Source organism: Sarcophilus harrisii, chromosome 3 (assembly GCF_902635505.1).
Source record: "Sarcophilus harrisii chromosome 3, mSarHar1.11, whole genome shotgun sequence".
Taxonomy (NCBI): Eukaryota; Metazoa; Chordata; class Mammalia; order Dasyuromorphia; family Dasyuridae; genus Sarcophilus; species Sarcophilus harrisii.
This window is the reverse complement of record NC_045428.1, coordinates 593,553,809-593,578,717: the sequence shown is the minus strand read 5'-3', so window position 1 is coordinate 593,578,717 and position 24,909 is coordinate 593,553,809. Positions and strand designations below refer to the sequence as shown.

Below are 24,909 nucleotides of genomic sequence, written 5' to 3'. Positions count from 1 at the left end.
GCCCCGGGGACGCGCCTCGGCGGCAACGCGCCTGCGCGCGCCGCGGGCCTCGGGCGCAGCCTGGCCGGAGGCCCAGTCCTGGCGGAGTCGCGGTTCCGGGCCCCGCCAGCGGCCTCGGCCCCTCCCCTTCCGGCGCGGCGCGCAAGCGTACACCCCGCTTCCGGTTCCGGCACCGGCGGCTGCAGCGGAGACGCGGTGAGTGTAGGAGAGAGGGCAGCCGGACCAGGGCTGTGGTGTCTCCGCCCCCGAGCGGCCATGGGCCCGAGACCCCGCCCGAGAGGGACGCGGGGCGGCCGGGGACGAGAAAGCGCCCCCGCCGCGTCCCCGCGGGCCCCTCCCCCTCCTGACCCCGGCAGACCTCCTCGCCCCCGTCTCCCGGTGTTGCCCCTCCCCCACCAAGCCCCCAGACCTTGGGGTCGCGCCCCTCCCCCCGTAGGCCCCAGCGCCCCCGTTCCCCTGGCGGTGCCCCTCCTCGCTCCTGCCCGTGGTGGCGCCCCTTGGGCCGTGCTCCTCCCTCAGCAGACCCCCGCGTCCCCCTCCCCCTGGAAGTGCGCCTCCCCTCTCCTGCCCAGGGTGCTGCCCCTCCCCCACCAGCTCCGCCGACGCTGGGACCGCGCCCCTCCCCCGGAAGCCCCACGAGCCTCCGTCCCGCCGCGGTGCCCCTCCCCCCTCCCGCCCCCGATGGTGCCCCTTCCCCGCTCCCGAGGCCCAGACCTTGCGGCCGTGCCCCTCCCCCCGCAGGCCCTCCTCGTGGTGGTGCCCCCTGGCCTCTCTCAGCCCCGTCCCTTTGCAGCCCGTGGTGGTGCCCCTGTCCCAACAAGCCCCCCCCTCCCCCGCCCTCTGGCCTCGCCCACTCCCCAGCCGGCCCGGCCCCGTCCCCCAGCCCCTCTGTTCCTCGTCGGTGCCCCTTCCTCTGTGTCCAGCCCCTTCCTGGAGGGCCCCCTCCCCCGGGACGCCCCGGGGCCCCCGTGTCCGTGCTTCTCCCCACGTGCCGTTCCCCCATCTATTCTCCCGACCTGCGACCTCCGCAGCTCCTGGACTTTGCAGGTCCTCTGAAAACCTGCCCTCGCTGAGACCCTTCCCCACCCCCAATTTTTAACTGCTCTTCCCCTTCTCCTCTCCCAAATTCAAGGTGGGAACCTTTCCCCTTCTTGGACCAAAACTGCGGTCAGACCAAAGTCAGACTTGTCCTGCAGCGGGAGCTCCGTCTTCTTGGAGCCCCTCCCCACTTTCCCAGAAAGGCCTGGGCCTTCCTCTCCCTGGCGCTGGCCTGGCACCGGCTCCCTGGGCACCTCAGTTCCTCCCACTCCCAAATGACCTTCTCCTACCAGGCATTCCCGAGTCCTCAAGCACACTTTTCTCCATCAGAAACACTTGGAAGGGCTTCCCCGGGTTCAGTCAGTCCTTTTCTCCATCTCATGATTTGTCCCTTAGGCCCCCTCCCCCTTCCAGACTTTCTGCCTCTCCCCATTGCCTTGGGGGGCTCCAGAGCATTCGGGCCAAACTCCCGATCCAGACATAGGGATGCTTTGGCAGCATACTGACTTAGTTTTAAAGTGTAACTTTCTTTTTATTATATTTACTTTGATTTTGTTTAATATTTCTCAGTTACATCTCTTTTCCCCATAGATTAAGCTGGATCCTCTTTTCTCCATTCCCTGCCCTCCTCTGGGGCATTGTGTTGAGGTACCTCTTTTTTTCCCCTTATTCCTTCTGTGGAATTCTGTTCTCATCTTCCTCCATTCTCTTCTGGATCCTTCAAATGTCCCTTTATTTACTTAGATCCTTTTTTCCTCCTAATTAGAGGATTTCCCAGTGATCCCCCCTCTCCTGGTGCTGTCCATCCCTTCCCTGAGCTTTCCTTGGTTCCTGAGCCACCCAATGGCCCCCTCCCAAAACTTCACCAAGGACTGTTCATCCTCTTTGGGGCTCCATTCCTCTTTTTTAAAAAAAAAAAAAAATTTTTTTTAAAAAAGACAAAAACAAGCAAGAACCAAAATCTGCCCTCCCTTTGTTTCTGCCCAAGTCCCTACTGGGCCTTCGTGGTTTTATCCTTGACTGGGACCTCAAACAAAAGCCGGCCCCGGCCCAGTCAGTTCTTCTTAAACCTCAGCAGTCCATTTAAATGGCTAGAGAGTTATTCAGTACTTTGTGCTGGGGACACCGGGATAAATAATTCCTGCCCTGTTTATTCAGGACCACAGTAGGGAGATGAAGAAACGGACTTAAGCGTGTAAGAGATTGGGATGTGATTAAGTAATTAGGGTACATGAGGAAACAAGTACCTGAAAAATGAGCGAGGGAGGAATGGCCAGGAAGGCTCCATGGAGGAGGTAGCCCCTGAATTGGGCCTTGGAGGACTTGAGCAAGTAGAGAGCAGATAGGGAATGGAGGGGCACAGAGACAAGGTAGGGGAGGAAGTTTAGTTTGGGGGCTCCTTGATTTAGGCAGTTGGGTCATGGAGAGGGCCTTTTCCTGCTGAGGATTGGTCCTCAGAGCTGCATCTTTAGGTTTCTGGGGCATTTGCATAGAGGTGATAATTGAAGTCATGGGAAGAGATGAGATCACAAAGGAAAGAGATTAGAGAAAAGCTGGATGAGGACACCCTTGGGAGATGGTCATACCTGGGAGGCCAGAGAGAGCCCAGAAATGGAAGAGGAGTGCCAGGGGGAGCCCCTGAATGGGAGGGGGCTTCTGGGAACCAGCTCTTTGGGACTCTGCTTGAGAAGGAACCTCTCTGACCACACACCAGACAAGCGGCCATCCCCGAAGCTGGCCTGTTCTTGAGCAACCCCAAGGTAGCCCTTTCACTTTCACCTAGCTCCCTGATCCCGAGGCTTAACTGCAGCTTTCATCCTTGGTTCTGTTTCTGTCCAGGCCTCTTCATGGCCCTTCACATTCTTAAAGGCGGCATGTTTCCTTATGGGCCTATCTCAGGTGGTCCCCAAGGCCGGTAGCCATGTATCTTTGAATCAGTGGGGCTCCCAGAGCTGCCCGCCCCATTGCGGGGACTGTCAGCTCCCCAGCTCCAGCCCAGACACTTTCTGAGAAGGTCACTGAGGAAGCTACCTTGGTTCTAATGACTTGCAGGCCCCCCCACTGCCCAGATCTCCAAATGAACCTTAGCCACCCCTCCCCCGTCTTTTGTGACACCAGTTTGAGGAGCCTGGCTGGAGGAGTTCCTGTTTGCTTCTTAAAATTCACTCTTCAGGCAGCTCTGGAAGCTGCTGAGCCAGACCCCCATTGGTAGGGAGCCATTCCTCAAAGGGAGCTTCCTGTTGATAGAATCTTAGTCCTCAACCAAAGAAAAAAACGTCCTCTCAGATATGGCCCGTGGCTGGTTAGAATCTGTTGAGCCCTTTTTGGATCCTGGCTGTCACTGGCACGTTAGCCATCCTCGATGGGATGTCTCTGCCCTGATCCCTGGCACGTTCCTAGTCTTGGATCCTTCCAAGTTGGCATCAGATGGGCTGGAGGGGCTGGCCTTTAATCAGTTCCAAAAACTTACCTCTTTTGTCTTTTCGGCAAGAGGAGTGGGAGACTTGGTCAAGTGCGTTGCTAAAATCTGAGGAACCAACCCACGGCATGGATGCTGAGGACTTTCCTGACCCCTCTAGGCTGGGAATGGGTTCTTCCTGGGGCAGTGCGTGGTGGCTGCCATGCTCCTGAGAAGTCCTTGAACCTAAACCCGTCATGCTGCTTAAGGTCCAGGACTCTCCCAGGGTCCCGTGGGGAATAAATAGCAAAAGCAGGATTAGAATCTGAACCCTCCCCTTCCAAACCCAGCAGTTTCCCCCTATATTCTGCTTCCTCCTCTCTTTGTGCTTTGTTTCCTCCGACGGAGTCTCCTTAAGTACAGGGAATTATGGGTGCTTGTGCCTGGGATTTCTGAGCCCCAGAAACAAAGCTTGGCACTTCATAAATGTTCATGGGATTGAATTGGCCCCTCCCCTGGTCTCCTTCAGGGCAGAAATCCCTCTCCCTTGTCTCCCCAACCCCCTTCCATTCTCCCTTTCAATAGGAAATCATCCTCTTCATGCTTTCCCCCCTTCCCCCAATTCTTGCTTAGCCCTCTCCTGTCATATCCTGCTTCTTATCCTGCTTCCAGGTCTATGGGAGAAGCTTCCAGCCCCGGCCCACTCCTGTAGTCCCAGCCCAGTGCCTTGTGGCTGTCTCTGTCTTCTTGGATCTTCCCTCCCCCCAAACTCCTAAGGGAGGTGACCTCAGAGATGATCATGAAAGCACTTAGGAGCTCTACCTCCCTTCCCTGAGCCCATTCCACCTGTCGGCACACTCCAGCCCCCACTTAGGGCTAGAGACGCAGGTCATGAAAGGGAGAGTCCCCTGTGCGGACTCTGCTGGAGCTGGACCCTGGTCTTCTTAGACCCCTGTTCTACTTAGATGGCTCTTGTCCCAGCACTTTTGGCCTTGGGGGACATCCCGCTCTGGACCTCAGTTCATTTGCCTGTAAATAAGGGGAAAGATTAGATTGTTTTGGAAGTTCCCTTTTGGGCTCTGAAATCCCAATCCCGGCTCTTCCTGGGGGTCACCCGCTCCTTTGGGCCTTGCATTCCCTCCAGATCCTCCAGGGCTGCCCTAGCCTCGGTGAGGGGGGGCATCCCCTTTCTCCCCAGACCCTTCCCTTACGGTCGCGCCCTGTCCGCAGGCTTGGCCGCCACCATGTGGCATGAGGCCCGGAAACATGAACGGAAGCTTCGGGGCATGATGGTGGACTACAAGAAGCGTGCTGAGCGCCGCCGAGAATACTATGAGAAAATTGTGAGTAATGGCCGGGAGGGCTGGGGGACGGGTGCCCCACACAAGGGCCACAGAGGCAGGGGTGGCCTTCTGTGCCCTTGGCCTTTGTGTCTCCGGGTGAGGGATGCTGGACTCCAGGAACTCCCAGGCCCCTCTCACTCCAAGTGTTCTTTGTGGAGCGAGTGCCTCATGAGGCGTTTGTGAGAGGGACAAGAGCTGAGCCTGGGAGGCCCCAGGAAGAGGAGAGCTTGTCCGGAGGAACAGGACTTAAGCCCCTACTGTGTGCCAGAGCCTGTGCAAACCAGCAAGGGGGCAGTCCTAGTGCTAGTCCCTCCTCCAGGAGGGTTTGCAGACAATTCCCTGCAAGGTAGATCCGGAGAATGCCCTGGGGAAGGTGGTTGACAGCCAGACTGAGGGGCCAGGGCCTCTTGGAGGGGGTGGGGGGTGGGGTCAGAGCACCGTTGGTGGGGACTGCCAAAGGGAATGTGGGGGAGGGGAGGCCCACCTCCTGCCCCTGTGCCCTTCTGGGCATGCTGAGGCTGCTTGGAACCCTCCCCCATTCTGGACTTGGCTGCTTGGGCTCCATGTTAGACCAGGGAAGGGGACTTTATTTGAACCCCCGCAGAGGACTTAGTCATCTCTTTCTCCTGGTAGATTCAGCTCGGCATCCTCGCCTGCCCAAAATTTGGCCCCAATTCTATCTTCTAGCAGGCCATCAGGAGCATCCCCCTCCCCACCCTTGGGGTGGAGAAAGACTTCAGAGGCTCTTTGAACCCCTGCCAGCCAGGATCCTGCCCCTCCCCCTTCTTGCCAAGCAGTCCTCTGGTCAGCCCTGCCGGCTGGCAGCCCACCTGATCCGTTTTAGGGTCAGGATAAAGAAAATGAATCAGGTTTTCTTTATCCTGACCCTAAAACGGGTGTCTTTCCAGCTTGCTCTTAATTCTGGCCCATTTCACATCCCCGTCACATGATGACTCTCAGAGTACTTGAAGCTAGCTAAGCTGTCCTACCCAGCGTTCCTTTCTCTTTAATGTTTGTTCTTCAGTCGTGTCAGACCCTGCTTGGCCCCGTTTGGGGTTTTCTTGGTAGAGATGCCGGCGTGACTTGCCCTTTCCTTCACACGGTCAACAAGGGGCTGAGGCCAGATTTGAATTCAGGAAGATGAGTCATCCTGACCCCAGACCCAGCGCTCTGTGCACTGTGGCGGCCCTTGTGTATCAATCAGTGACTCCAAGAAGCCTTTTGAAAGCACCTACTATGTGCCTGGGCTGCTGGGGACCACAGACAGGAGGGAAATAAAAGATGGGTGTGGCCAGCCCCCTCGGGAGCCCTCCCGGAGTCCTTGCGCAGTGGGACTCAGAGCCAACACTGGAGACCTGAGGAGGGTGGCCCGCATGTGGGGCTCGGGCCTCTCTGAGGGCAGGGGTTTGCAGGCTGTAGGAACTTTGAGCCCTTCTCTGCCCCGTGAGCTTTTTTCTCGAGCTGTCCTTTGGCCAACTTAGCCTTGTGAATGTGGATGTTTTTGGACCCAAGTATCAGGCTGGCTTGGCTTTCTGTTAGCCCTCAGTTTCATTTTATTAGATTTGCCCTAATGTCCGAGCCTTCTGGGACCATTTCGGGTCCCACCTCTGTTTTCGAGCCTCCTCAGCCCAGTGTTTTTATCAGTTGTTGACAAAAATGTTTCAGTCTGAATTGACCATAAAGCAACAAAAGCCACCGGTGTGGCTGGCCCATCAGAGGAGCTGGTCCGGACAGAGGTGGGGGCTGGGGCGCTAGGCTCTCTGTCCATCTCATCTCTGGGCGTAGGGTTTTGTGAAGAGAAGTGATAAACTGGACCCCTGGAGGAAGGGCCGCCAGGACGGGCAGCCAGGCTGGAAACCTTTCCCTGGCTGGGAATTGGAAAAGAATTCGGCTCTCAGAGCGGCTCGGCTCGGCTATGATGGGCAGACCCAGCTGCAGGCGGCTGTAGTGCTCTCGGCTTCCTTGGCACCACGGCCCCGTGTGGCCTGGTCAGCCAGACACTTCCTCCTGGCAGGAGGCTTCTGTGGCCGGGCGTGCGTTGGTTGTTGCACAAGGTGATGACGGAATTTGGGCCCCAGAGGCCGGAGCTCCTGCCTGGGGGCCAGCCTGGCCTGGGAGAAGGGGCTCTGCTTGGGGTCAGACCCTGGCTTAGACTCTGGGTGAGCCTCTTGCTCCGGGACTCAGCTTCTTTGGCCCCAGTGAGGGATACGGACTGGGAATCCCTGAGCTTCCTTCTGTCTCTGCAGAAAAAGGACCCTGCCCAGTTCCTGCAGGTGCACGGCCGGGCCTGCAAGGTGCACCTCGATTCGGCGGTGGCCTTGGCTGCTGAGAGCCCTGTCAACATGTGAGGCCCCCGGCTGGGCGGAGGGGGGGCTGGGGGTGTGGGTGAGAGGCCCAGAGACGGCCCAGGGCCGGGAACTGGAGGCAAGGCCTGAAGGCTTTAATAGTGGGCAGACCAGGAGTGGGGACGGGGAGGAGAGGGGCAAGTTTGGAGGCCAGGCTGGACTTGCCTAGAGATCCTCATGTTCGGGGTAGGGAGGGGTTGGGGAGGGAGGCCCTCACCCCAGGAAGGTCTGTGGGGGCGGGCATCCTGGGCCTGGGTGCTGCGGGGCAGGTGCCTATGGCCGGGGCTGAGTGCCTGGGTCTCTCAGGATGCCTTGGCAGGGAGACACCAACACCATGATCGACCGGTTTGATGTTCGCGCCCACCTGGACTACATCCCCGAGTATACTCCCCCACTGCTGACAACTATGTGAGTATGGGGCTGGGCCGCAGGGCTGCTCCCCCGCCTCGGGGGCCCCACCCGGGGGGACGGGCTGGTCCTTTGGGTAGGGGAACTGAGGCCGGAGGGGTGAGCCCTTTGCCAAGCTTGTGGGAGCTCCTTCCAAGGCCCCGGGGTTTCTCCCCAGCTCTCCAGAGCAGGAGTCTGATGAGCGCAAGTGCAACTATGAGCGGTACCGAGGCCTGGTGCAGAATGACTTTGCTGGCAGTGAGTGATGGGGAAGGGCTGGGGGGTCGGGGCGGGGGAGGAGGGGCTGAGCCCAAGCTCCGGGGCTCCCCCGCCGGCCCTGCTCACAGCCAGTGTTTCCTCTCTGCCTCGGCCGTCCCGCCCGCTTCTCCTCGTCTGGCTGGGCCCCAGTCTCGGAGGAACAGTGTCTGTACCAGATCTACATTGATGAGCTCTACGGGGGCCTGCAGAAACCCAACGAGGAAGAAAAGAAAAAGTAAGGATGGGCAGTGGGGGGCTTGGGGCGGGCTTGGGGCTGGTGCAGGGACTGACGGGCCTTGCCTCTGCTTGTGGCCCAGGCTGGCGGAGAAGAAGGCCTCCATCGGCTACACTTACGAGGACAGCACCGTGGCCGAGGTAGAGAAGGCCTTGGAGAAGCCAGAGGAGGAGGAGTCGCCTGGGGAAGAGGAGAGCAACTCAGATGAGGATGAGGTCATCCCTGACATCGGTGCGTCTGGCTCCTCCCCTGGGGCACTTCTGTCCTGTTCTTCCCCTTAGGGCCCCTCCTTCCTGCCCTTGGCTCCTCTGTGCCCGAAGCCAGGCTGTGAGCTGGTGAAGGGGCCAGGAGCCCTGCGGGCACACACTGCCCACCCCTAAGACCTGCCTGCATGGATAGGTACACTCACGGCAGTGCCAGAAGTGTCCCCAGACTGCGCCTGGCGCAGATATGGGGTCTAAAGTGCGGTCGCGCACAAAGAACATCCGTCTGTGTGAGTCCCCGCCCACAAAGGCAGGGTCTCCTATGGCTTTGATGCGAGTCTTACAGCTAGAGGCCCGGGTGAGGAAGGGGTGTCAGCTCTCCAGGCCCCGGGTCCCCTGGGCGCTTCCCTTCACCCCAACTCCCTCTTCCTGTACCCTCTGCCGGCGGCAGCCTTGCCGACCATCCTTTCTCTGGGCCTGCCTTCTCCATGGCCACCAGCCTGGGCCATGCTGCCCCTTAACGCCTTTCTTTTTCCCTCCCCCTGACGGGCACTCTCTGGGCACAGATGTGGAAGTGGACGTGGACGAGCTGAACCAAGAGCAGGTAGCCGACCTGAATAAGCAGGCCACGACCTACGGCATGGCTGACGGGGACTTTGTGAGGTGAGGCCCAGGGGGAAGGACCGGAAGCCCACAAGGTCCGCCCTGTCCCCCGCCCTTCCCCTCAGCCTGACGGCTCTTCAGGGAGTCCAAAGGGCTGTGCCGAGGACCTGGCTTTGGTTCCGAGGACTACTTTTGTGGACTTGGATGGGTCTCGGCCCCCTCAGTTGTAAATAAGGTTTCTAACATTAAATGCATCTGCTCAGTGACCAGACCTGTGCCCTTGCCTGTCCAGCTGCCCGGGAGGGGGGTGAGGTCTCTGCTTCTCAGAGGTGAATTACCGCGGGCCGGCTGGCTAAGGCTCTTCAGAGACCAAGCCAGGCTTCCAATCCTGCCATAGCTGGGGAGGACACAAAGAGATCCCCCATGATGGGGGCTCAAGCTCTTGCTCTGTCATTTGCTGCTTTGGGGCAGCACAAGTGACCCACTTTCTTGTGGGGGGCTGCACCCCCCAGCCCCTCCTCCTTAAGTTGGACAAGGCAGTTGAGAAAGTAGGGCCCTGCCCCGAGTCTGCAACCCTGAGGGTGCCCACCTCGCTTTCCTTGGGGCTGGGCCGGGAGGCTGGCTCACGGCATCTCTCAGATCCTCTCTGCCCCCTCCCTGGATGATCTTTGTACTTCCCAGGGGCCTGTGGAAGGCGCCTGGGGGCCCCACAGGGAGCTCCGGGAGGAGCCTGGGAGCCCTGCAGACAAGCCCTTTGGGGTGTTGAGTAGGGAGGACACCTTGCAGAAGGGTTGAGCACAGGGCAAGACTGGCAGGGAGAGGATTCATGGAAGGAAGGCAGAGAGCAGGGGCTCGGGGAAGGCCCAAGGCCGGTGGCAGTCTGGAGGACGAGGTCCGTGAGCTCTGGCGATCTGGGTCCTGGTCCTGCTTCTGCCTCCGCCTTGCTGTGGCCTCAGGCCGGTTGTTGGGGGCCGCCTGAGCCTCTCAGTTCCATCTGAAGAAGGAATATCGTCGGCCCCACACAGCGTCTCTCTTGGCCGTGCCCAGACCTGAGCCCAGAGAGTGGGGGCCCCTGCCCGTAACCCATGTGCCCTCTCCTAGGATGCTGCGGAAGGACAAGGAGGAGGCTGAGGCAATCAAGCACGCTAAGGCCCTGGAGGAGGAGAAGGCCATGTATTCGGTGAGAGAGGGGCCCCGGCTGCAGCAGCCCCGGGGCCAAGGGGAGGGGGCTGGGGCAGCCTCCCCCTCAAACCTGTCTTGTTCCCAGGGCCGCCGATCCCGGCGACAGAGGAGGGAATTCCGCGAGAAGAGGCTGAAGGGTCGTAAGATCAGCCCCCCAAGGTAGGCCACGCTTCCATCCTGGCCAGGTTCAGACTGTCCCCCACTCTGCCGGCACCTTCCTGGGCTGGGGCTGGACGGAGAAGGGTAAGGGGGGGAGGGGTGGCGCTAGTCTGAGGAGCCAGCTTTGCCTGGAGGGGCCTTGTGTCCTTGCTGGGGCGGGTCCCTTCCACCCCTGGTGCTCCTAGGGGGTCTTGGTGCAGGAGGGAGAGATGGGATCTGGGTGTGAGAGGGCTCCCCCTGGGCCTCAGTCCCATGGGTCCCTCTGTTCTCTTTCTGCAGCTACGCACGCAGAGACAGCCCCACCTATGACCCCTATAAGCGGTGAGTCCCAGGGGCTTGGTGGGGCTGGGGTCGGTCCTTAAGCGCCACATTCCAGGGAGGCCCGTGTTGGGCTCTGGAGAAGACACCGAGCTAAGATGAGAAATGGCGCACGTCCTTGTGTGGAGGGCCTGGGCTCATTCCCATCCCCTGGGGAGCTCTCGGGTGCGCGGCTGATGGGCTCTCCTCCGGCCACCACAGGTCACCGTCCGAGTCCAGCTCCGAATCTCGCTCCCGCTCGCGGTCACCGACGCCGGGCCGGGAGGAGAAGATCACCTTCATCACCAGCTTCGGGGGCAGTGACGAGGAGGCGGCGGCCGCTGCTGCCGCCGCCGCCGGTGCTGGGGCTGCGCCGGGGAAACCTCGGGCTGGCCAGCCCCCGATGGCCCCGCAGCCAGGCGGTGGCCCCGCGCCAGGTCGTAACGCCAGCTCCCGGTCGGTAACGTTCACTCTCGCCTGACTTTGCCGTGTCCCGATGTCTCTCTGCCTGTACCCCTGCCCCTGCCATGGCCGTGGTGGGTGGGGACAGGGCTGTGCCTCCCCCAGCTCCCCCCGCCTCTCTGACCGCCGCTCTGTCAGTGACCGCGCGCGTCCCTCCCCTCTGTTCCATCCCCCACAGCCGCCGCTCCAGCTCCTCTTCCTCCAGCACCTCCAGCACTTCCACCTCCACTTCACGGTCGAGCTCCCGCTCTCGCCGGGGGGGCCACTACCGGCCGGGTCGACACATGCGCTCCCGCTCCCGTTCGCGCTCCCGCCGCTACTCACGCTCCCGGAGTCGGGGCCGGCGTCACTCTGGAGGCGGCTCGCGAGACGGGCGCCGCTACTCCCGCTCACCCACCCGCCGTGGTTACGGGGCTCGGCGGCGATCCAGGTAGGCGGTTTGCTGAGGGGGGTGGGCGGGCCCTGAGTTTGGATCCTTTGGGGCTGTGCTGCGGCACATCTTGGCTGCGCTCTGAGTACAGATCTGGCCTCTGCCTCGGGAGAGATAGCAGAGACCAGGCCCCTGGTAGCCACGGGTGACAGGCGGGAGGGAGGCTGCCAGTGAGTGGGGGTGAGCCGGGGGGAGCCGGGAGGTCTAGGAGAAGATGGGGCTGGAGCTTTGCCTCTGGCCTGGCCAGGACCTTGGCTGGAGGGGGCCGGCTTACTCCAGGCCAGGGAGGAGAGGAGAGCAGGAAGGCAGCACTGGGGGCTACAGAGAGGGGCATCTGGGACCCAAGCCCAGCAGCCTGGGCTCCTTTCTGGGAGTCTCGAAGGGAGCCTGAGCTTCAGGTCAGAGTCTGTGCTCGGGGACCCAGGAAAGACCGAGGGCGGTGGGGAGGAGAGATCCCTGTGGCCTCTTGCAGGGGGGAGAGCCCCTGCCCTCAGAGCTGGGACACCCCCTGAGGTCAGGTCCTGGCTTGGAAGTCTTCCTGCCTCTGCTCCCTCGTCTTGCATTAATGGCTCCCAGGGGCCCTCCAGCTCTGAGTCACGTCCTCAAGGCCTTTGAGGGACTCCTGGAGCCGGGGATGGATGGACAGGGTCCGGGTTTGGCCTGTGCTCGAGAGGACCAACTGTAGTTCCCACCTTGGGCTTGCCCCTGGGTGATCTGGGCCAAGTCCCATCCCCCCTTAGCCCAAATTTTCTTGTGCGTGAAGGTGCTGGGTCAGCAGGCTCTGTGCTCACTGACCCTGGCTGGTGTGTGCACGTGCATGCATGTGTGTGACGCTACACGTGTGCAGCTATGGCACAAACGTGGGCACAGGCGAGCAGGGCACGTGTCCGGCATGTGTGTGCGTGCAGCGCCATCGCGCATCGCCACATATATTGTGTGTACGTGTGCACGTGTGCGGACAGCTGCTTATGCACGGGTTGTGTTTGTGAGGCAGTTTGCAGGCGCACGGCCAGAGGGCATCCCCTGGTCTGCATGCCCAGCAGTGCAGGTGGAGGTTCTTAAACTGGAGGGCAACGATTAGCATCCTGGTTGGACTTGGCAGCCCCTGAGCATCGCGCCATTGCTGCCCTCTGCCCACAGCAGCCAGAGACCCCGGGGATCAGACGGAGGAGTGGGGAGTGGGAGGGAGGGCTGAAAAGAGGCTTCCACCACAAGATCTCTGTTATGGGGAGGAGGGACTCTTAGGCTCTCTGGTTTATAAATGAGGAAACTGAGGTAGGCAGTGGATCACACTAGGAAGGATCTGAGGCACTATCTGGAGTTCTTAAGGATGAGAGTTATTCAGAGGGAATGGGCTTCGCTCTAGCTGCCTTCGATCTGTGATGAGTAGGTGATGCAGGAGTTTCCTATTTCTTGTCTGGACTGGATCAGAGAGCTGCAAAGGCTCATGGTCCGCTTTGTGCCCCCCCAATGTGGGCTCCCCCTGCTGGCGGTGACCCCCGCCCTGGAATGGCAGCAGGCAGGGACCTCTTGCCTAGGGAACAGGCGGCGGGGGGTGGGGGCTGCACTGTGCACGGCAGCCCCTGCTTGTGGCCCGCGCCGTGGTGCCTCTTCTCGGCTCTCCTGCAGCTCTCAAGCTGTGGCTTGCTGAGTTGTCTAATCACAGGATGAGCATAACGTCCGGGGCCCGGCTGCACGTTGAAAGGTCTGCCCCCAGGTGGGGGATCTTGGGCTTCTTGGACAGTGACCCCAAGAGGTCAGTTCCCTGGAGGCAAGGACGGAGCTGGGCCCTGGGGCGGAGGGGCCGGGTGTGCCCGAGCGGGGCCAGGGCCCCGTGGCATCCTGGGCGTTTGTCTTCTCCAGGAGCCGCTCCCGGTCGGGGGAGCGCTACCGCCGAGGGGGCCGGGGTCCGCGGCATCGGAGCAGCAGTCGCAGCAGCTGGTCCCCCAGCCTGTCCCGCAGCCGCAGCCGTAGCCACAGCCACAGCCACAGCCGCAGCCGCAGCCGCAGTCGCAGCCGCAGTCGCAGCCACAGTCGCAGCCGCAGCCATACCCACTCCCCATCACCCCTGAGGGAGAAGCTGACGAGGCCGGTGGCGTCCCCAGCCGTGGGGGAGAAGTTGAAAAAGTGAGCCGGGCAGGAGGGTGGCGGGGGCGGGGAGGGGTGCGGGAGTCCCAGAGAACGAGGGCTGCCCCGGGGCACGAGGGCCAGCGGATGGATGTGTGTAGAGTGCCCACCTGGGAGCTGAGGTCAACCTTTCCTTCCTCATCCCCCCCAGGGCCGACACAGCTTCGGGTAAAGAGACAGGAGCTGCCAAAGTCAGTAAGAATTTGGAACTCGCCCGTCTAACTCCCAGCGGCGGCACCACCCAGAGCCAAGCACCTACAGTGGGGATGGGGTGGGGGTGGGGCATCGGGGGGGGCCCCCAGGGCAGGAACCCCGGGGCTTGTTGGGGTCAACCCAGACAGCTTGGAGCCCCTGGCTTAGGTGCCTCTGGGACCCAGGGGGTGCAGACCTGTGGGCCCTGGCCCCACTTGGGGTGGTCACCTCTCCTGAGGGCCTTCCCTTCCCCTTCTCTTCCTACCTCCTCCAAAAGCCAGGAGCTCTGTGATGAGGTTGGAGCGGGCGACCTGAGCACCCACCACCCCTCCCCTCTCTCATTTCCCCACAGCCCAAGCTGACCCCCCAAGAGAAGCTGAAATTGAGGATGCAGAAGGCCCTCAACAGGCAGTGTGAGTGCGGGCCCCCAGCAGGGAGAGGGGGGAGGGAGGGAGGGAGGTCGGCCGGCCACCAGCCGCTAACCTCACGGCCTTTCCTTCTCCAGTCAAGGCGGATAAGAAGGCGGCGCAGGAGAAAATGATCCAGCAGGAGCATGAGCGGCAGGTGAGGCCCCGAGTGCCAAGCTCTGCTGCGGGAGAGGCAGTTGGGCATTTATGGAGCACCTGCTGTTTGCCAAGCACCGGGGCTTTGAAGACAGCTGTGGAACAGGGAGGGCTGGGATACAGTGTGCTAGATACGCCTCAGGGAGGCACCTTGGGACAACGGGCAGAGGCCTTGATCCAGAGAGGGGCCTTGGGATAGTTCTTTGAAGGGGAGTCCTCCTGCTACGGGGCATGGCTGAGGATGCTTCTGGGCATTCTGGCTGCAGAGTGCCCAGTGGGGCAGAGGGACTGGCAAGTCAAGGAAGATTGGGGTGGGAGTGGGGTGAAGGGAGGCCACTAGGTATGCTGGGAAGGAGAGCTTCCTTCTCAAAAAGGGGGACGTTGCTTAATGGCTGGTCATGGGGACCGAGAGGCAGGAAGAGTCAAGGTCACCTCCCAAACGAGACCTTGGGATGTTGAGGGAGAGGAGGCCTGAGTCTGGCAGGGGCCTGGGGAGCTTGAGATGGGCAGGGAGGTGATCACCACACTGGGACCAATCTGTGTTTCAGGAGCGAGAGGATGAACTCCGGGCCATGGCCCGCAAGATCCGCATGAAGTAAGCCCCCCTCCCCTTCCACCCTGCTCCCTCTCCCCTTCCCCTCGTGCCATGCTTCTGCTGGCTAGCCTGCCCCCCCTCCCCCCAGCCTGCCTCCTTCCCTCCCAGCCTGCCCCTTCCCCTCATCTTGATGCTTCAGTTTGCCTCATCTTTGTCCTCTCCTTCCCCCCTTAGGGAGCGGGAACGGAGAGAGAAGGAGAGAGAGGAGTGGGAGCGTCAGTATAGTCGACAGAGCCGATCCCCGTCCCCCCGATACAGTGAGTCCCTCAGCTGAGCCGGCTGGGGAGAAGGGGGTTTGAGGGGGACTTGGTGGGACTGAGACTTGCTCCCCCCCCCCCCCCCAACTCATTCCTTGCCTTCTCTTGCAGGTCGTGAATACAGCTCCTCCAGGAGGTAAGCCTGCTGGGTCACGCTCCCCGGGCCCCCAAAAGTGCTGGCTCCCCTTTGTCCCACTCCCAACCAGGGTCCAACCCCTCCCCCAGTCCTCCTCCCATGGTGCTCATGTGCTGTCTCTTTCTTCCTGTTCTAGGCGTTCACGGTCCCGTTCTAGAAGTCCTCATTACCGACACTAATGGGATTGGGGAGGGGCTGGAGCCCTTGTTCCAGGGTCAGTGCTGCTGGTTTTACCACTTGTTTGTGGAATAAATTAGAAAAGGATATTTAATATCCCTCCCATGGTCTGTTCTGTGTGTCGAGGGCTGGGGGAGAAAGGCTGGGAACTGGATCCCAAGGAGGCCAGAGGAGGAAGCCAGGTCTGACCTTCGGCCACAGTGGGGACGTGAAGGTGCTGCTGGGATTGAGTGGAAACTGAGGCTGGGAGAGGGAAGGAGCAGAGCCAGAATTGGACCCCGGGTCCTTGAACTTGTTCATGTGCTTTCTGTGCTGGTTGTCGGGGAGGTCAGGCCCCAGAGGGGTGTCGTGCAGCCTGAGCCCCACTGTGGGCTGTGGAGGTCAGAACCAGGTGTGCTCTCTGCTGGGCTGTGCCAGTGAGAGCCTGCCTGTTTACCCTTTCCTGGGCTTGGGCCCGTGCTGCTGCAGGGCTGGGCAGAGGCCTCGGCTTGTTGGGTGTCCTCCCAGAACAGGGACAGCGGCGCACGCCCAGGATTCTGGGCCCTGTTCCCACAGAGGTGCCCACCCCAGCGTGGCCAAGGTGGGGCCGCACGGATTTCTGCACTGCCCCGGGCGGCTATGCCCCGCTGCCTTGGCCAAATTCCCCTTGCCACTACTGACTTAGGGCTAGACCAGCCGGAGACTGAGGGCCTCCATCCTGTCTAGGGGGGAGCCAAGGGGACCTCTGCCCCGGGGGCCCTTGCAGGCCCAGGCCCAGTCCCTCTTCTCTTGCCCAAGCCTCGCCCACGCCGGAACCGGGCCCACCGCTTTCCGTGCCAGCCTGGCCCTGCCCCGGGCAGTGGTGGTGCCACAATATCGGGGGGAGCTCTTTGCTGCCCTCCCCCCCAAACCGGTCTGGCCAGCCACTGTTTCTTTGGGGGGGGGGGGGGGAAGAGTGGAAACTGTCCCTACCCCACCTTTCTTTTCACTAAGTTGATGTAAAGAAACCACAGAGCCCGGCAATTTCAAAAACTAGAAATGTTTATTACCAAAAATAAAAATGAACGGTCACAGATGGGATGGGGGTTGGAGGTCGGCCTCCCGCCCAGACCCGCTCCCCGACTCCTGGTGGTGTCTCTTGAGGTGTTTGTCCAGAGTGGCTCGGAGGCCAAAGGGCACGAGACAGTGCGGGCATTGGAAAGGGGGCGGGCCGGGCGCGGGGCCGTGGGTGCGCAGGTGGCGGGTCAGCTTGCTGCTCTGGGCGCAGGCATAGGGGCAGAGGGGACAGGCGTAGGGCCGCTCCCCCGTGTGGGAGCGCCGGTGAACCGTCAGGTTGCTGCTGTTCTTGAAGACTTTGCCACAGAATTCGCACGTGTCTCCCCTTCGACGGCCCGCTCCCCCTCGAAATCCCCCACCTGCATCCTCCCCGGGGCCGGCAGGGGGAGCGCCCGGGGAGCCGGGCTCCCGGCTGCCCCCTTCCTCGCTGCTGCCGCTGCTGGGCCCTGGGGGTGGGACCAGGTCCGAGGGGGCGGCGGCGTGGTCGGCGGGCTCCGGAGGAGCGGGGGCAGAGCCGGGGCCCGCCCGCTGGTGGGTGCGCAGGTGGCGGGTCAGCTTGCTGCTCTGGGCGCAGGCGTAGGGGCAGCGCGGGCAGTGGTAGGGCCGCTCCCCGGTGTGGGTGCGCCGGTGCACCGTCAAGTTGCTGTGAGAGCGAAAGCTTTTGCCGCAAAAGTCGCAAGAGTGACTTCGAACCGGGCCGGGGGTCGGGGTTGCGCCGGCGGCCGCCACGGCCGCGGCGCCGGTTCCGTCTTCGGCCGCGCCGGGCCGGCTCTGGTAGATGGCCAGGCCGTGGCTCTCCTGGGCATGGCGGAGGAGGGTCCAGGCTCCCATGAACCAGCTGCCACAGCTGCTGCAGGAGAAGGCCGAAGGCTCGGGGGACCCTGGATGGGGGACACAAGCAGACTGTTAATGGAGTGCTCCTGGGGCCCGGGGAACCGCGGTTGGACAGCGCGGCTGGCTGCCGCAGGACCCGGGTCTGCCCCAAGTCGCTGCTCTGGCCCCAACGCGGGGAAGCCCCCGAGCTCTGGGCAGGGCGCCCGCCAGAGGAGAAGCGGGGGCCCGACTCCTCGCCATCCCGGGGTGGGGGCGGGGGAACGACGGTGCCCGGCCCGGCCCGGCCAGGGGGTTCCCAGGCTGCCGAGAAGGGAGTTTCCGAGAGCGGCTCCCCCTGCCCTGCATCCACCCACCCACCCGCCCCTGCCTCCCTCCCCCTCCCCGCCAGCCGGGCCGCCAACGCCGGTCACCTCCCAGCCCACCAGGCGCAAAGACAGGGTGGGGTGGGCGGGGGCGTGCGGGAAGCCGGCCCGGCCCTTCCCCCTCCCGGGCAGGCCAGCACCTGGCGGACCCAGGGGCCCACGGAGAAGTGAAACCCAGCCAGCGGGGCGGGACTCGCCGCCGCCCGCCCTCTTCCCCACAAGTCCGGGCCACCCCGACCCCTCCCCCCGCCTTGCGGCCAAGTGTGAGCCAAGGCCGAAAGGGGAAGTCCGGGGCGCGCCCGCCGCCCCCTCCTCACCCGCGTCTCCGTCGGGCTCGGGCCGCTGGCCCCAGGCTGGTCTCTGGCAGCGGCCCCTCTTGTGCTCCATGAAGGCCACGATCTGGCTCAGCGGGAAGGTGAGCAGGCAGCGGCCGCACGTCAGCAGGTCTGGGCAGCTCCGGAGGGCTGCGGGGAGGAGGCGCCCGGGGCCTCCGGACTGACGCGCGGGGGCCCGCGCGCACCCGGGGCCCTGGCGCCCGTACGGCCACTCGCCGGCGCTGCCCGCGTCCGGGGAGTCCGGGACCGCCAGCGGCGGCAGGGAAGCCGAGGAGGACGGCGACGAGGACGATGCGGAGGAGGAGGAGGAAGCCGGTGAGCCCGCTGGGCCTCCCGGGCCATCGGGCGGCTTGGGCTGGACGGCGTCCTTGGCCTGCTTCCCCGGCCCCCGGCAGGGCGCGCTGTCCGGCTTCCTCCGCGGCAGGGCGCACGCCGGAGCCGGGCCGCCGTCGGGGAGGTCCGGCCGGGGCAGCGGCAGCAGCGCGGACGAAGAGGACGAGTTGGATGAGCAGGAAGCAGGCGAGGCCGCGGGGCCGGCCGGGCCATCAGGCTCGTCGAGGGCCCGCGGCTCGGCCTCCTCGGCCCGGGGCCCCCGGCGGGGCACGCTGCCCAGCTTCCTCCGGGACATGGCGCGCGCCTGAGCCGGACGCCGAGCCCCAGCCGCCGCCGCCACCACCGCGAGGCCGAGAGAGACGCTGCAGGTGAAGTGACCCGGCCTGGCCACCTGGCGGGGCGGGCCGGCCGCACGTGGGGGCCGGCAGCGGGCTCAGGCCCCGCCCCGGAGGCGGGGCCAGGGTAGGGGCCGAGCGCCGCCACGCCCCCTCCCGGGAGATCGGCCCGCGGCCCGGAGTGGCCAGGGCCATCGAGGGAGGGGCCCGGCGTCGGGGTGGGGGCTGGGAGCCGGGAGCGCCGGCCCAGAACCTGGGCGGGAGGGCAGCGGGTCCCGCCCCCGCCATTGCGGCGGCCGCTTCCCGGGAGATTCCTCCGAGCCTCAGTTTCTCCTCCCCTTACTTGGGACTGGCGGGGAGGGGAGGGTACGTCTCGGAAGTGTCGGCGGATGCCGGGCCCCAGGCCGGACGCGGGGAGACCCTGAGGGCCGAACACGCTCCCCGTCGTCCGGGGAGACGCGGTGCCGACTCCTGATCCTGCCCGGGGGCGGGGCGGGCGGACGGGCGCGAAGCGGGATCCGGAGCTGCCCGGCTCTGACACCGCCTGCCGTCTGGCTGACGGCCCCTCGGGGCCTGGGCTCTACCTGCGGGTGAGCGGAGCCGGGCGCCGGCGAGCGCGCGTGCTCGTACCTCCGGGTGCGCGCGCGCCTCGGCCGGGCTTCCCGAACGAGCGCAGGCGCGCGCCTCGGCCGGCTTTCCGGGCGGCGCAGGCGCGTGTTCCGGCCGGGCTTCCCGGACGGCGCAGGCGCGCGCGGTTTAGAACGCTTTGGGAGCGAACTTTCCATTCCGGGCGGGCGCTGAGGCGTCGGGCTCTCTCGCCCGCTCGGCCGCCCGTGGCCTGAGACCATGCCCGAGAAGGAGCTGACCGGAGCCGAGCCCGTCGGCAAGGGTCGAGTCGTCAGCTACCGGAGAGAGGCGCCGCTGCCCGCTGGTGAGCCCCGGGAGCGGGAGAAAGGGAGGGGGGGGGGGAGCAGGGCTCGCCTGAGGTCGTCTCCGACCCCGGGATTGTCTTCTCCCTTGCGGCCCACCCGGAGAGTGTAGCCGCGTCCCACCACTAGAACGGAAGTTCCTAGAGGGCGGGGCGGGTTTCGTTTCATTTTTTCCTAAACTTTAATCTGTAGCTTCAGCTCCCTACACTTCCACCCCTCCGTTGCACGCCGCAGGTGGATTACTTCATGCTTGTTGCTTCCCTCTCAGAGGGAATTTCTTTATCCAACAAAGAGAGGGGCTGAGAGACGTTTGCCTGCGAGCATTGGGCGCAGATGTGTCAGTTAGTGAGCATTAAGCGGTGTTTCCAGTGCTGAGCCTGGGGATAACCGAGGAAGGCCCCAAAGACCCCCCTCCAATCCCTGTCCCCAAAAGCACTAAAGGGGCACGGAGCCCACGTGAAGCGGGACCCAAGCCGGAAAATGCCCAGAATGCCCAAATGCTGGAGAGGGAAAATTCTCTTCCAGGAGCTGCTTGGGGAGGGTGGCGTTGGGGACTGAGCTGTGAAGGTCTTTGGGCCCAGGGAGAGGATTTTCCATTGGATTCTGGAGCTGGTGGGGAGCCTTGGCATTCATGGAGGAGGAGAGATTGGCCCTGTAACTTAAGAGCATCCCCGGCAGCCGAGTAGACTAGAGTAGAGGTTTATGGAGTGCCCACTTTGAGCTAGATGATGAGAAAAGGGAAGGGACTTTTCCCCACTGTCTTGAGTCTGGATTTGAACTCAGATCTTCTCACCGCTGGATGCACAATGCCATCTTCCTGTTGGGGTAGGAATGGAGTGTGGGGCAGGGGACACTAAGTGTAGGCCAACTGCCAAGTCAGAGACCCCAACCAAAGCCTTTTTAATCAGAGATGTTGCAGTTTCTGCTTTGACTTTTTAAAACTTCCTCTTCATTCTGTTGCGGACCAGGAAGATAGAATTAAGAGAGTAGGACTGCATTCTAGGGGCTGGACCCGGATCAGGGCCAGGCTTAGCCCCTGAGTCCGGAGATGGAAGCAGTTCCTACTGAAGAAATATACACTGCAGGCTTCTGCTTCCTAGTTCTAGGTACAGTTGACTTAGCCTCTGGCTTTAGTTTCCTTTCTTGGTCCTCCTTGACTCTTCTCTCCAGGTTCTCAGGACACCCTCTCCCTCTCTGGTTCTCCCCTGCCATTCAGACCCCTACCTCTGTGTCTTCTTTGCTGGATCTTCCTCCAGACCACATCCTCTGTCTCTGTCCAGGGTTCTCTTCTCTCTGACTTCACTGAGTGATCTTATTAGCTCTTGTGGATCTATTCCCATTTCTTTGCTGATGATACTGAAATCTGCCTTCCTAGCTCCAAATTCTCTGCTGACCTCCACTCTGGCTTGTTTGGACATCTTGAACTGGATTCCCAGGAGACATCTTAAACTCAATATATCCAAAATGGAATTGGTTATCTTTCCCCACTATTGTCTCTCTACCCACCCCCATCCCCCCATTTTCCCTATCACTGGAGAGGGTACTGCTGTCCCTCCCTGCCTTCTTGCTCACAGGCTAGGAGCCATCTGGACTCCTCGCCCCTCCTGCCAGTTCAGACCTGTGCATTTCACCTCTGCAGCCTCTCTGGTGAATTTCACCTCTGCAGCCTCTCTGGTAGATTTCACCTCTGTGCCTCTCTGGTAGATTTCACCTCTGCAGCCTCTGATGGATTTCACCTCTGCAGCCTCTCAGGCCAATTTCATCTCTTCAATTTCATCTACAGCATCTCTTGAATATCCCTTTCTACTCTGATGCTTCCCCACCTTGATCCAGGGCCTCATTGCCTCCTGCCTAGATCGCTAAAATAGCTCCTGGGAGGTGGAGGTAGGCGTTTCACTCTCTTCCCCATTCCAGTCCATGTTCCTTCAGCTACCAAAGGATTTTCCTAAAATGCCAGTGTGATCTTGTCACCATTTACTCTGTAAACTCCAGTGGTTCCTCATTACATCCAGGAATAGATGCAAAATCCTTTGCTTGACATTCAAAGCTCCTCTAAAATGACCTTACGTCTCCAGTCTTTTCACACCTTACTCTCAAAACATTCTCCTTGGTACAGTCACTGGCCTTTTGAGCCAGATGCTGTGCCAAGTGCTTACTGCCATTCTCTCATTTGGTTCTCACAGATAAGCATTGGGATGTCGGGAGGTGTTCTGACGATCTCCATTTCACAGGCGAGGAAACTGAGGCAGACAGGAGAGGTGACATGCCCCAAACCACATGGCTGGCAAGAGTCTGAGGCAGGATTTGAACTCAGGTTTTTCTGGTCCCAGGCCACTGTGCCAACTAGCTAGCTCTTTCCAGCCCAGTCAGCTCCAAATTAGGACAGATCAGGAGTCCCCACTGAAGGGGTTTTATTTGCATTCACACTGCGTATCTCCTTGGGCAGGAACCAGTTACTGTAGTTTAGATGGTTACAATTTCCAATAATGGCAACTTAAATACATGTCACCACCTCAAAGGATTCATCTCTCACACTAACAGGGAAAGCTTGGTGCCATCTGAAGGAAAATTGTAAATAGAGGCTTGGGTTAATTTATGAAGGACTCAACACATCTAAATAAATACATAAATATAAATTTCCCAAAGCCATAGGGATCCACTGAATTTTCTAGAGCAGGCAAGTGGCGACTGTTAGTCTTGAGTTTTAGACCTATTTTGGTTGTCTTGGAGGGTAAGTGGGAGAGGAGGTGAGACTGATGCAGTTGAGTATTGAAATTGCCAGCAGAAGATCTTGGCAATGGGCAAAGGAGCATCTGGTGCCAGGGCACTTTAGACTGACTCCTACGGGATTCACCCCTCTTTGGGGACCACGTGACCTGGAAGCCTTTTTCAGCTCTGGAGTTAGGATTTCATTTCAAGAATTCCCGAACTAGGTGCATCCTTGTGGGAATGGGAAGGCGGGTCGGAGAAAGTGGCTAGTGGAAGGAAGGGATCGCCTTGGATAGAAAAGGGAATGTCTGAAGAAGTGGTTTGGGGAGGGAGGAACAAGAAATATTTCAGAAGTAGGAAAGCAGGATTTTTTTAAAGAGTTACTTATAGTTGTTTTATTTTTAAAATAAACTTATTGATTTTCAGCATTTGTTTTTAAAATTTCGAACTCTGAAATTTCTTCCCTCCTCTCCCCACCCCTTGAGAAAGCAAATAAACGTTTTCTCTATTAGCCATATTGGGGAAGAAAGGTAAGAAAAATGAGGAAAACAAAATTATACTTGCATCTGGAAAAGCAGGATGTGCTTTTCAAGCACTTAGCAGGTGCTTATTAAATGCTGATTTCATCAGAGCTTACTAAGTACTGATTTGGGACTGGAGCTGGGGAAAGAAGCTTGGCCTGGGAGTCATCTTCATAGAGCAGATGAGGTCACGGGAGCAAAGAGAGTCCATGTCCAAACTTGGGGAGGGGCGGAAGGACATCTGCAGAACTGGGGAAAGGAGGAGGGACCCCTAGTGAGGGAGGGCCTTAGAGGGTCTTGAGATTATAAATGGAGGCCATCTATGCATGCTAGAGCCCGAGGACTGACTGCAGGCTCACCTTGCAGCCCCAGTGGCCCCTTCTCAGAGCCCCACCCGGCCCACTAGTGGGTAATCCCATCAGCCTCCCTGAGGATTCATGGTCCCTGCCCCCTGGGGCCTCGCTCCACCACTGGCTTCCTCCCTTGGCTCTCCTAGTCCCCGAGTCTCGCCAGACGGAAGCTCTTCGAGGGCAGGCTTTTCTGTGTGTTTGCTTTTTGTATCCCTCGTATTTTGCTTCTAATAGAGGGTTAAGTGATGTATTTTCAGGCAAAGTCCCAGAGGGCTGAAAGGGGTTAGAGAAGTCCGCTTGCCAAAAAGGCCCCACAGCAGTCCTTCATTAAGGAGACAGTGTGATAGAGTGGGTGGACCTCCGGCACAACCAGAACAAAGCCTTACTCCCTACCCAGTGCTTGTGGCTAGAATCTTATTAAAGGCCATTGTGTGAGCAGTACAATTATCTGGGACAAGACCTGACAAGATATACACCTTTTATACCAATACCCAAATTAATGTGTGCTGTAAGACCATCCCTGATTGGCAGATTTTATTAGCATATGCTTCAAAGTTTGCACACGGTCTCCATTAAAGATAATCAGACTATTACTTAATTGATGACAGATTCTTGAAGAAAAAGTTTCTAAAGTTCCTCTTAAAAGACCAACTATCTTCACAGATGCATCCAAACATAATATTTGTGCTGTATATTCTCGTGACTTAACCATAGAGTAGTCAGAACTCCTTTTCAATTCTAATCCCAGTCCAGTAAGCCTTCATTTAGTGCCTACTCTTGTTTGGGCTGCACGGAGATGGCTTCTGGTTGTCACCAGGCTCCACTTGGAGGGACGGCTCTGATGGGGGCTCCCTTTAGGTAGTTTCCTGATAATGTCCCTGGGTGCTAGACTGAGGGTAAGTATTCTGTACCCCTTCAAGGCTGCAGACAGAGGGAGGGAGGAAGCGATTTTCAGGGGTCACTGTAAAGGGAAAAAAGGTGGTGAGGGGTTAAGTAGATGACCTTTTGGTTCTCTTAGCGGGGTGGGGACAGGGCAACATGGGTGGAAGAGGTTAATAGACTCATCTGAAAGGGAGTCAGACTCCTCATTTTGGGTCTTTATTTGATCTATTTAGAGAAAGACTTCTTCCTTGGATCTCCATCTGGAGAAAGTTGGCCGACAGAAGTTAACTTACTCAAATGTGAGGCTCCTTTTCAGGCCCACAGTCCCTGGACTGGGCCCCAGGGACCCATTCCTAGCCTGTCTGGTTGTCACCGGCACCTGGAGTGGGCCCGGGACTCGTTCCGGCCTGTTTGGTTGTCACCGGCTGGCCCCACGGCTGCGTTTCCACAGCAGGGACGCGCCCTGAGTTCCTCGAGGGGAGCCGTCTCTGGGCGGCCCTGCCCGCCAGGAGAGTTTAAACACAGGGAACCAGCTAACCCCTGACCCCGTGGCATTGCTGGCGGGGCGCTGGGCTTGGAGTGAGGATGGGAAGAGGAGGGAGAAGCATTTTAGGGCCGTTTGCCCTTTTTATAAACATTTCATTCTATCCTTGTGACGGTCCTAAGACTGCCGAACAACTTCTCCAGGGTTACCCGCCAGGAAGTAGCTGAGTCTGGCTTTGGGCTCATCAGCCACTTTGATTGGGGACCTGGCTTCAAATCTTACCTCGATGTGATCTCCCCATAGCAACAGCATCCACTCCCTGGGGTTGTGACAACAGAGGTATCCCAGATTCTCAGAAATGGCCCCATAGTCCTCCTTGTCTCCGGGCTCAGTGGAAGGTCTCATAAAGGGAA

At 60.5% G+C, this 24,909-nt stretch overlaps 2 protein-coding genes across 4 annotated transcripts; one reads left to right on the top strand and one right to left on the bottom strand.

The window, feature by feature from the left end:
- On the top strand, nt 1-15,405 carry CLASRP (CLK4 associating serine/arginine rich protein). Of its 3 annotated transcripts, none has more exons than XM_031963221.1 (21): nt 1-195; nt 4,667-4,779; nt 7,026-7,123; nt 7,431-7,532; nt 7,690-7,769; nt 7,920-8,004; nt 8,087-8,235; nt 8,774-8,870; nt 9,912-9,990; nt 10,078-10,151; nt 10,431-10,472; nt 10,671-10,904; nt 11,089-11,340; nt 13,204-13,467; nt 13,619-13,658; nt 14,012-14,072; nt 14,165-14,223; nt 14,771-14,817; nt 14,992-15,074; nt 15,186-15,210; nt 15,347-15,405. In XM_031963221.1, exons 2-21 carry the CDS (start codon nt 4,681-4,683, stop codon nt 15,387-15,389), a joined length of 2,013 nt encoding a protein of 670 aa, XP_031819081.1. In that variant the 5' UTR covers nt 1-195; nt 4,667-4,680; the 3' UTR covers nt 15,390-15,405. The 3 variants fall into 3 exon arrangements, 2 of the variants coding, with proteins under 2 accessions (XP_031819081.1, XP_031819082.1); XM_031963222.1 differs by lacking the exon at nt 1-195 and adding an exon at nt 977-2,798; XR_004233416.1 differs by lacking the exons at nt 15,186-15,210; nt 15,347-15,405 and having other exon boundaries at nt 13,619-13,662.
- Nucleotides 15,406-16,389: 984 nt separating this feature from the next.
- On the bottom strand, nt 16,390-19,003 carry ZNF296 (zinc finger protein 296). The gene is made up of 2 exons (XM_031963228.1): nt 17,936-19,003; nt 16,390-17,303 (listed from the first exon to the last, which is right to left on the bottom strand). The coding sequence occupies exons 1-2, from the start codon at nt 18,579-18,581 to the stop codon at nt 16,435-16,437; spliced, it is 1,515 nt and encodes a 504-aa protein (XP_031819088.1). The 5' UTR covers nt 18,582-19,003; the 3' UTR covers nt 16,390-16,434.
- Nucleotides 19,004-24,909: the final 5,906 nt, after the last annotated feature.